This window comes from Lonchura striata, chromosome 1A (assembly GCF_050655825.1).
Source record: "Lonchura striata isolate lonStrDom1 chromosome 1A, ASM5065582v1, whole genome shotgun sequence".
Taxonomy (NCBI): Eukaryota; Metazoa; Chordata; class Aves; order Passeriformes; family Estrildidae; genus Lonchura; species Lonchura striata.
Window position 1 is genome coordinate 52,032,702 of NC_140741.1, and position 12,027 is coordinate 52,044,728.

General features: G+C 36.9%; 1 protein-coding gene across 1 annotated transcript in view; it reads left to right on the forward strand.

Moving 5' to 3' along the window:
* The window catches only part of OTOGL (otogelin like), a 94,844-nt gene that overhangs the window by 11,211 nt on the left and 71,606 nt on the right, over positions 1-12,027 (forward strand). The window contains exons 7-14 of the mRNA XM_085569748.1: positions 2,385-2,506; positions 3,641-3,846; positions 5,858-5,988; positions 6,606-6,712; positions 8,937-9,043; positions 9,741-9,866; positions 10,583-10,691; positions 10,929-10,975. Coding sequence (XP_085425874.1) covers positions 2,385-2,506; positions 3,641-3,846; positions 5,858-5,988; positions 6,606-6,712; positions 8,937-9,043; positions 9,741-9,866; positions 10,583-10,691; positions 10,929-10,975 — 955 coding nt within the window. The remainder of the gene's footprint in view (positions 1-2,384; positions 2,507-3,640; positions 3,847-5,857; positions 5,989-6,605; positions 6,713-8,936; positions 9,044-9,740; positions 9,867-10,582; positions 10,692-10,928; positions 10,976-12,027) is intronic.

A 12,027-nucleotide genomic window follows, 5' to 3' on the forward strand; every position in this document is an offset into this window, starting at 1 on the left:
AATTTCAATAAACTTCAGCTATCAGGCTGTAAATAAATATTGAGTTGCTGAGTTGCTGAGTAAGTGCAAACAGCTATTACTTGCCTAGTAGCGAGGAACACGAATGTGCTAGGCCCTAATTCACAGCTATTGGCATGCTATGAGGAGCTGTCTCCCTGGCCAATGGGATTTGCTCCCCATCCCCTCTAGGGATTTGCATTCTAATTCTGGATTACCTCTACGTCATGCAGCGAAGATTAACTGCTCAAAAGCTTTCAACTTGACCTATGTATGGAAGGCACTCTTTTTAGTAATTTCTTCAAATTGCTGAGTATCCATGGTTAATGACTGTGAGTCAGGGAGATTCAAACCTGTACCCTCTTTGAAGAGAGATGCCCTATTTGTCAGGCAAGTGGTTACTGTGGAGATGATATAAGATCATTCTATTACCTTATTCACAGTGGTTGGGATTTGGTGCTGATTGGGCAGGGAAGAAGCGACAAGAGGAGTCCTCATTTTTAGCCCATGTATGTACACTGGTCATAGGCATGAGGGCAGATCTAGATGCTGATTTCTGCTCTGAGGACTGTTTTTCATTTATAAACAGATTACCTCTTCTTCCCTCAGATAACAGCACTTAGTGAAGACAAATCTACCATTAAAACTGCCATTTCTACCTGCTCAAGTTACAGAGAGATGCTGTTACACTTGCCTTTCACAATTTCATTTTATTTGGATTCTAAATGCAGCTGTGACCTCTTAAAGGTTTTCAGAAAGTGCTGTAGCAAAGTCCAATATTATATTAAAATCTGGAATCACTATGTCAGTGGATTCCAGTGGCTCTGGAAAGAAAGAAGGTTCTATTCAATTGTTGGAACAAATGTAATATTTTACTAAAAAATGAAAATGTTTACTCAGCAAAGTCATAAGTAATGTGAGACTGTAGACAGACTGGGCAATGGAGAGACAAAACCTTGCCAAATCCTAACATTATGGTCCTTCTGGCTTTAATAATCTACCCCTCAAGAGGAGAAGAAAACATAAGAATTATTTTGATTTTCCTTTATTATGTTTTTGTCTTGGGATGGATTCTGTCATGGGATGGTAGAAGCCATTTGCCAGGACTAATAACTTTTATGTTGTCTTTAGTTATGATTATCTTTGTACATGTAAAAGCTCCTAATGCTTTTCCTGACCTAGTTTATTTCATCCAAAGAAACAGTAACTGGATTTTACTTTCAGATTTAGTGTCAGTCAAGAAAGACTAATTCAAGTATTCATGAGCACTGAATGTCTTTACTCACAGATATTTTCTTCAAAACAGTTACATTTACAACCTCCATCACTATGTTGGTAAAATGTTCCCAATTAGAAGTTTATTTAGCTTAACAGCACTGTCAAGTAAACTGGTCATGAAATTCCCATCCTTCTCAGAGAATGATAACATGACACACAGAGCAACATAAGTCATATTTGAGCTATCTAAACTCTGTCCATATTTTAATCGGGGTAATGATAGGCATCCAGGATTCAAAACACATTCACCTCTCTCTTCAGTGGAGTATAAAATAAGCTCATGGATTTTTGAAGCTCGTTTGGACATCCTACAGGTTTGGATGGCTCATTTCCCCTGAGATGACTGAAAACTCTGTAACTTTTGCTCAAGCACAAACCCACAGTTTTCAAGTCCTGAGAGTACTGTAGTCAAGCAACAGAAGTTGATACATGACTGAGACAATGCCCAGGCTCACATGTAATGGAGAGAAGCCCACTTCAGAAAACTGTACCTTTCTCCATTAGCAGGGCTGGAAAGCCAGTGCAAAACAGATTTTAATGGATCCATTAACTCAGATGCCTGCCATAATCTGTGGCAGCACTTCAAAATCTCAAGAAATCCTGAGTGGTTCAGGAGGGTATGCTGTAGTTCAGCTAGTACCAGTCTCAGCAGGCAGGGAGAGTGCTGCTGAGTTACACTGAGATTCTGTATGGTTTCTAATCCTGTTTTGTAGATCAGATCTCTAGAAACAGAGAATTACGGGTGTTTCTTCAGTGCAGGTAACAAGCTCCTACTTTGGCCTCTATAAGCTAGCTCACTACAATGTCTCTGACGTTTGTCAGTGTAAAATACCTGACTGCTGTAACCAGTATTTAGACCACAGGCCTGTGATGCTATGCACTATTAAACAGTTGCTGTATTTCTCAGTAGTATTGTGTAATGTGAACTTTGAATTTTACATATGTTTGTAATTGTGACTTTGCAATATTCTAGGTATTTATATTTAAAACTCTTTCAGTAATTAGAGCATAAAAATGTAAAATATCATATATTAATTTAATAAAAAGGGTGCAAAATTATTGAGGACAAGCATTTCTTCTTATTGTGTGTCTATTTTTTTCCTTCAAAGGTTCATAACAGTCCTCACTGTTATGGTTCAGTATATACTTGTCATAGGTCTATCAGCTTATTTTTTTCAAACCAAGAAGAAATAATGATTTCTGGACATGAAGTAAGAAAAAGTGGAATCAGGTAAGTGTTTTAATGGTAAGTTTAATATTTTATTGCAAAAAGGTAATGCGGAGTTTGGGAAACAGATGATTCTTGCACAATTCAGATAAAATAAATTGATCTGTACCTTTATGAATCCCTTGCTGTTCTGTATTGGGGCTGATAGTGCTCTAATCTGAGCAGCTGTGACAGTACTGATGTGATACATGTGAATACACTCCCTGCATGTACTGTGTTCACCTTCTCAGCTGTAACCTAACAATTATTTATTCCTTCTTTTTACAGACAAAGTCTGTTTCAGGCAGTCCCATCTAATCCCTGGTGCATACTGATAGCATTTTGAACAAGGCAATCATTATTTATTCTTGGTAGCTATAGCTAATATAAGACATGATCTTCTAGATGTGTCTGAACTGATTAAAACAAAGATATAAAGCCCCTTTGGGGCAAAAACTCCACAAAATATCCCTGAGGTACATCAAACCTCCAAATTTACCTTTATTTTTGTAAGCAAAAAGATGCACTTAAGGCTATCATAAGTTTATTTTACTGGTTGATAAAGTACAGAAATTTTAAGAAAGTTGCTGAGGTGCTTTTGCCATCCCCTTTGGAATTCCTTTAGTATCTGAGAATGGTAGCTACAGTGATACTGTTCAACCCAACAGAAGTAACTTTGCAAGACTAGGATTAGATCTATGTCTATTATTGTTCAGTGGTCTTTCACCAAAGGAGGAAGAGTTCCAACTTTTTTGTCAGTGGTGTTTTCTGTACTGCAAGTTCCTCCTTTTGCTGATGCCTAACCCAGTGATGACCCAGTGCCCAGAGGGCTGCTGGTGGTCTCCTTGCCCAATGCAGCATACTTGTGCACTCAAGTATTCCTCAATGTAGTGTGCCAGGCTTTGAAAGCAAAGATGCATTTTTCTTTTAAGCCTATAACTGGTACAACTGATAGGTGATACAGCAGAAAGCATTCATTCTTGATGGCTGATAAAGAGAAGTAAACATAAGATAGTAAAAACATGATGAAGGATTGAATGGAGTGACTGTGTACACTCAGGAAAAAGTGTTGAGTTAGAAGGTGATGTTTTATGTGGTATTTTTCTAGCATGAACCTTATCTCATCCGAGATCTTTGATGTAGACTATATTTTTCCAGATTAATATTGCCTCAGACAGTTGGAAATGCTTTCATTGAGAGACTGGCTGACTATATTCTGGTGAAGACTACCTTTGGTTTTTCTCTTGCTTGGGATGGAAACTCTGGTATTTATATTAAGCTGACAGAAGATCATAAGGGAAAACCTTGTGGCCTTTGTGGAAATTTTAATGGCAATAAATATGATGACCTGATACTTCAAAATAGTAAGTAAATAGCTTACCCTTACTTTGTGTGATCAGTTTCCATGTTCACTTTAAATCAAATGCTGTATAAATATAATGCTGTAAAAAGGCAGCCCTGTTTCATTTATTTCAGTAAAATAGTATATCTGCTCTACTTTGACTTCTCCTCATCATTAAAGAAGCAATGGGAAAAGGTCCTAGTTCAAGAAAGTATTTAAACATGCATTTAAACTTCTTACTCAGCAAAACACTTGGGGTATGTTTATCCTACCTTGTGGAAGGGGCTAACAGTGGGCCTGTTAACTAAAGAAGCTGAGAAGCAAGAGGAAGCTGATTAAGGAGCCTTCTCCAAGCTGTTACCAAAGAGACCATGAGAAGAGAGGAACTGAAGAAAGATAAGGAGGGAACTTTGCAGCTGGACAAAGTATTTTTAGAAAGTTAGCTGAAGTCACTGTTACTTTTCACCAATGGTGTTATGCTGAATTATTGTGGCCAATAGTTAGGGTAGAAGAAGTATAAACAATTAGAAAGTGCATAAAAGGTCAGCTATCTTCGACAATTAAAAGTTGCCATGTGAATCTGCTTACCATCTATACTTTGTGTCGCAACCACCTCAACATCAACACTACCTGATGAAAATACCTTCAAACAATGAATACATAAACAAATGTTTATGGTTTTCTCTACGTTTAAAGATGGAGGAAAGAACACCATCCTGAGTCATTCTTTTATAGCAACATTATAAAAATCCTAGTTGAAATAAGTAAATTTCCAAGCTGTTTCCTGGGAGTTCCTTGTATCTCCTTGTTGGTATGATGGACTAATGGCCTCTTACTACCCTGTAGAATGAGGAGCTGATTTGTGCTGTGTCTGAGGCGCAGAGATGAGTTTTTAAACTTGTATTCTGTAGCCTAGGTAGGGAGTACTCCATGGGGACTTTTGTCCTACTTGCAACTAATGTGGAGAAAGAAAAAAAAAGGAACAAGAACAAGCTTGAAAATATGAGGATTTTTCTCGCTCTCTTATACAAACCAAATAAGCCCCTAGTTATCCCCCAGCCTTTTATGTTTGGGAAGGGTTTTCTGCATACAGAACTACTCTGTCAGAGAGGAAGAAATATTTTAAGTCTCTCTCACTCTTAAGTAAAACAAACTGGATCTTATAGTAATTTATTTGTGGAGATCCAAGTACATATATCTCATTTGTGTACTTTGTGACTTTCCACATTGCAGTGTCCATCTTTGTACCTCTTGTGCTAGAAGTTAGATTTAGTCTTCTATAGTACAGCTTTGTGGAAAAAAAAAAAAACCTTCTAGCTAATTTCATTTCAATATCTTGTCTCCTAGTGATGCATGGATATAGATAACCATAGTACAGACAATTACTGCCAGGTTCTTCAAAGTGGAGGCAATATAACCTTTTTAACCTAATTAGGAATTTAGAGAAAATGCAATTTTTAGTTCTTTCTGCAAGTATACAGAAATTTTGTGTCTGTTTTTGTACTGCCAACCTTCTTGTATGTTCATGTATCTAAGCCTGTTGCCATGACTTCCAGTTGTGCATCTTGTTCATTAATTCCTCCATGCTCGTGCTGTGAGGAGAGCTGGGCATCTTGTGTGTGTGTGTTGTAGGGCTTTTCTACAATAAGGGAAAGGAGGGAGATAATAGCAGTAACTGACCTTTGTGAAACGTGATGAAAGACTTAAATTGCTTCAAACAAATGTATTTTTTCTTAAGTATTCAATGCCTTACACTTGTCATTATTTCTATATTCGTTATGAAATTATCAGTGATTGCACTTAACCCAAGCTGAAACCTTGGCACGTATTTTTCAATATTTTTATTTATATGTAGTATAAAATGCAACCTGAAGAAAAAAAGGAAGATACTACTTTTCTTTATGATTTGTACTTGGAAATCGCCTGTAATTGAGGTAATGAGCACATTGAAAAAGTACTAAAATTTTCAAAGCTGTCTTATGTGTTTGTGTTGACAATATTTTTATTGCTTGTCTCCTAATGTTTTTATGCAGTAGGTGAATATACAGAAGACATTGCTGAATTTGCAAATAGCTGGGCTGTGCAAGCCTCAGATGATATAGTTTGTGTCCCTACTGCCTCAGATTTTTCCAGTCCTTGCTCAGCCAACCCGGAATCCACTGAGGTAAATAAATTATGTTTTATATATATGCATAGATACATGCATATGTATACATGTCTTTTCTTAATCTTCCCTGCCTACTGATGGTACAAGAATCTAACAATATACACAATGTTGAGGCTTTGGGAAAGATTTGGATCAGGGCTGTTGCTAGGGAGTGCCTGAAGTTCATACATTTAGCTTAAAAGTACAAAGGCTCAGATTGGATGTGCCAAGTGGCACCAGTCTGCTGGCAGAGCAGAGCTCTTCATTACTGCATTAAACTTGGGTTCAGTTTCCAGTTCTGGCATCTTGCAACTCATTATTTTAGTGACTGTGAAATACTGCAGAAATAGTTGCAGGTCAGCTACTGCATTGACACAAAATGCTTTTCTTTGCCATTTCACACTTTTTCATCCCAGGTAGTTTAGGACCAGCATGCAGTCAAGCACACCTAGGCACAGAGGAAAAATTCTAGGAAGAATAATGAAGGTGATATAATAATAAATTGAGACATCACCATGCTCAAATTTTAATGGGGATATAAAGGACCTTAGACTAGGGAAACAAAGTGAAAGAGAATGATGCCTGTTCAGAAAATATTGGCTAACTTCCATTTACTGATTCTCTTTCATGCACAGGACATATTCTTCAAGTGCCAAATATTCCTACAGTTTCCTTTTCTCAGCTGTCACGAAAGTATAGATCCGTATTCTTATATTTCAAGCTGTATGAATGATCTTTGCAGGTAAGTACTAGAATTCTTGTGTATTTAATCTTGACACATGAAATCAATGCTCAGACTTTTGTGTGGGACCAGATTTAAAGAACATTGTGGGAAGTTGGGAAGATGAAAGTGAAATGGAAAAGAAAATTAAAGAGATGGCGTTTCTCAAGGGGTGATTTGTGTAGGAACAAAGGGCACAGAACCAGCCTGACAAGGAATATTTTGATTGCTAAGAGCTTGCATAGATTCAAGGAAATACTAGACAAATAAGTGTAAGGTAAATTCATGGAGAATCACTCATGACAAAAGGTGAGTTGCTAATCACAAAAACCCATGAAACTTTTATCTGGAGGCCCATAAACAGAACTATGTGGAGATGATGCTAGGAAGAAATCTCAACAATACTGGAGGAGCTGGGCTATTCGTCAGACACAGCTGGACAGCTTTTTATGAATAACCACAATTATTCAAATTAGTAGAATTTTTACAAAATGGTGACATTTACTTACATTCAGCACTGCCAAAAGAAATTCAACTCATTTGCTTTGATGGGAGTCACACCCCCTCATCTGCTGGCATTGTAGGCAACCTGGTATCCTGATTAATTCTAGTCATTCAATTAAAAACCGTACTCCAGTAATTGAAGAGATAATTGGGCAATCTACCACTTTCTTTTTAGTAAGATTTTCAAATGAAGAAGTAATTGTCAGAAATAGGAGGATTTTTTCCAGACTATATAATTTTCTGAGTATCACCAGTTTAATCAAAAGTGCACAGAAAGGATCACAAGACTAAACAGAAGGATCCCTCAGTACAATCCATTACAACTTCTTAGTTCAATTTTCGACGAATATTTAGTTTTCTGATTTACCATAGAGTCAAGAGAGAAGAATTTGTGTTTGTAGGCAAACACTGGTGTTGCTCAGAAAAGAGATGAGTTGCCTGTGTATGGTCTCTGTGTAACTCAGGAATTTACTGTGACTTTTGAAGAATAATGAAAGTAATTTTTTTCAAGTAGGATATTGAATCAGTGCTGTGGTGTTAAGAAAGGTTGGATTTTTTGTGAACAATCTGATGTGTGTTGATATGAATTTTGTGAATGTTAAAAACTTTGACATTTCTATGTCTCAGAAATTAATTAATTTAGGCTTATTTTGTTTATAAAAGAGACCACTCTTCTTGTGGATTAGTGTCAGTTTATGAAGGTTTTTTGTGTGGCCATAGTATACTCCAAGTATTCTTTCTATTAAGACCCATTTAATTGGATTAGATAGGGAGAGTTGGAGAGACTCTGATCACTGTAACAAAGAGTGTAGTGGTGTTTGATTTGATAATAGATGTGTTGAAAGCAGAACACAAACACAATACAACATATTTTAAGATGATTAATTTTGGAAGCATGATCCTGTGTGCTAAGAGGCACACTCAGTTGATGACCTGTCATAAACATGCTTATAATAGAAATGTCATGTTATGACTAGTTTATTTTGGCATCAAATCTTCCACGACAAATGTAAGTTGTTAGACTTTCACAGTAACAGAAGTTTGGTGGTATTTCACTGTATGTGACTTACATCTGAATAAAATTTGAACTTGCCTAAATATTAATGAATATCTTTTTACTTGATTCTGGTAAAAATGCACTGTACAGCTTCTTCTGTATAGAATAAGGCAGAAATCTTGTCTTTGCTCAAGACTGTGCTGTAAATCCCTGAGTCTGTCCACAGTATTCAGTGGATAATACTTCTGACTCAGAACTTCAGCACAAGGTCAGGAGTCCACTAATACGGTTCTTCTTGTCTAAGTTCAAGGCAACTGGAGACTTGAAGTTCTCACTTGAACCAGGATGTCTTTTGTAAGTGTAGGTCTGAGTTTTTGCATCATGCAGGAGGAGAAGCCTTAGATGGGGATCTTGAGACTGCTGAGTTCAAGAAAAGGTCCTGTTTCTTTTTCACTTCAAGCAGCTCTTTTTAAAAATAATAGATTAAAAAATAGATTTAAAAACTAATAGATTAGTGGTTTTATTCATTGTTGTAACATTAAAATGAAATACCTTTTTATGAGATCAAATGATAAAACCACAATAGTGTATTCAGTATAGCTCATTCCTTTTTATGTTTTCCCTGTGTGCCTTTATGATCGAGTGCTGTCAGCTATGTGTGAAATATCCTGTGCTGTGTCACATGGCAGAAATTTGTAGATTGGATTTGTATTCCTTGATTATTCTCTTATTTTATCATTTCAGAGTGGATGATGATGAAACATACTGCAGGGCAGTGACAGAGTATGCTAGAGCATGTTCTCACGCTGGGTCCCCGGTGCGGGACTGGAGGGATGACTTTCCTGCCTGTAGTAAGACTCTTCAATAAAGCATACTACATGACCTTTGAGATATCCCATGTATTAAGTTCAAATATTCCATCTTGACAACATTTTTCCCTGTAGAACTCAAACCTGATACTCAAACTGATCAGCCAGTTTCACTCTTGCTGGGAAATAATGAAGACTTGCTTGAGGAATATTTTAATTCCATTGTGCTATGATTTAGATCCATACAAAATTCATGTTTCTGAGGATTTCTTGAAACATTATGTGTGCTAATCATATTCTAGGACAAAAAGCAAACATCTGTGGAGATTTGCTGCTGCTCTTTGTCCCAGAAGACCTCTCAGCCTCTACTGGCCCTATAACAGAATTAATGTAGTTAATCCACTTCCTTCTTGTTATCACTACCACACATCAATTGCAGCTCATTCTCTTGCACAAGGCTTAGAACTAGCTGAGATATGAACATATTCACAGAATGTCACAGAAGCTATAACTTATTTTGGAGAGATGATATAAGGATTTACTAAAGAAAGACTTAAATATTGACAAGAGCTTCACCATAGTACATCAGTTAAAACTCTTCCAAAACATCCATTTTACTTGATCTGATTCCCTATCTATATCAGAAGAGCTGCACAATGTTTATTTGATAGAAATGGATTTTATAGCATGGAAAGAGAAATTGCACTAATGTTCAGTATACCATGGGGTTTTTTTTTAGCTGAGAAGTGTGAAGACACCTTTGTTCACCGTGACTGTATCAGTTGTTGTCCACCAACTTGCACATTTGAAAAGGATTGTCTTGGCAGCAATCTGCACTGTTTAGATGGCTGTTACTGTCCAGATGGTAAATATTGTCAATGTTATTTCAAAAAATATGTGTAAAGCTAGTATTACAACATCATAATGATGTCTAAATAGATTATGGTTAAAGTTAATGCCTGAAAATTATTGCTATTGTAAATTTTGCTCTAGATGTTGTTATTGTCACAGTGATTGTGGCCTTTGTTGTGTGATAAACATTTACCTAGAATACAAAGATGTCTCAGCATGCAGTATCAGTTCAAATCTGGAACTGTTACTAGTGTTTTCTACAATAAGATATTGCAAAGATTTAGTCTACTTTATTTGAATTATTAAAAAAATCTGCAGAAATTTTGTTTAAACAGAATGGGTCATGCTCTGTACAAGAAAACAAAGTTTCTGAGACCTGTATGGGACAAAAATTATTGACTGCACTATGAACCATCCTAGTTCTAGACAGACTAAAGATAGTGAGATTTCAGAATCTTTTCATTTTTGAGTCTGTACAGTTTTACATGCTTAAGGCAAACATTTTTCATAAAGCAACAACTTACAGTGACAACTTCTTATTAGTGAGCTGAGGTCTGGGCTCTCTGCACCCTCTGGGCAAATGTTTTTGCTGGTCCTTGTTTAAGACTGATAACATCACCTCCGGGGAGCCTGGAATGTTTGAGTCCCTCACTGCTCTTGAGGGAAGAGCAGTGATCTGGGGTTTGTTAATTTGTTTTCTATCTCATTAATTAACTTGTTTCCCAACAGGTCTCATTATGGAAAATGGAACTTGTATCTCTTTGTCGAATTGTCCTTGTGTTTATCATGGAACCACTTTCCCTGTAGGCTCAAAAATTGAACAAGAATGTAGCAACTGGTATGTGAAAGCCTGTGTGTTTCATCTCTCTAGGATTACTGTCCATAGTTAGTTTAACTTAGTCACACTTAAATTTTAAATAATAGTTACTGATTACATTTTACAGTCTGAGGCCTGTGTATCACTAAAATATACAGGGTATTCTGTGTGAATTCAAGGCATATTAATTTACTCAAATCTACTTATTTTGCTAACGATCGGAACATTATTACTCTGTTTTGTGATTTTCCTTTTTAGTATTTGTGTTGGTGGCATTTGGAACTGCACTGATCATGATTGTCCAGGTATTTGTATTTCATTACTCTTTTCTTACTTCGTAACAAAAATGATAAACTTTTCTAAAGACAACAGAACCATATATGATCCAAGGCTTTTGGCTGCCACTTTAGAAAGAAAGATTAAGCTGGATATTGACAGTTGCTGTGGGCCAGCTGGAACGAAGCTGTTATTTGCCTGATCGTACTCATCCTGCATTTTCTTACGTGCTTCCCCTACCTCTGTGCTATATCCATGTGTTGTTTTCTATCTCTTGTTTATGCTTAGTGTTATTTGCCACAGATAGTGTATTTTTACTGCCTGTGCAATACCTAGGCCAGGTATAAGGATCTCCTCACTTTCACTGCAACTTTATTGTAAGTAATAAAACCATCATTCTGATGCTGTGGGCTGGATTTTCTCTCTTGTACTAGCAGTTCATGTTTGAATAATCATCCTTATCTTTAAAGATAGCATGTCTCTGTAGTGAGTTACATGGAGGAACATGCAGCAGGCAGGTGGTAAAACTCCCTTGATAGTTCATCATATAACCTCAGACAAGGTTATATTATGAAGCTTGTGAGAGATTATTTTAAAAATTAAGGCACTCTCTTTGAATGTGGTAACAAGGCTCAACAGTTGCTAAGCAGGGCTTGACAGTGTGGATCTGTAATGTAAAACAATTTCCATTGAGAAGCACTCTTTATGTCTTGTGTGTGTTGTATGCACATGGGGGGTTCATTACGACTACTTTGGCCTGGTCCTAGGGACAGAGTTGCTGTTAGCAGTGGAAGCAGGTTAGATGTGCTCCAACAGAGCACATCCTGCAGCCAAAATGGATCTAGTTTGTGTGCTCTGATGCTATCCCATGGTGTGAATGAAAGTGTGGTAAGTGGGAATGACCTGGAGACTTGCTTCTGGAAAAACCTCAAAAATATATTCCCTCATGACACCTGCATCCCCTTTACACCTGTGGTAAGAAGCAGTTCCATAAATACCTAGAAGGATGGAGAAATAAGCTTGTCCTCTTTCATACTGAGTCATGGGGAAAATTGACAATAAGATTCTAGGAGGCTTCTGA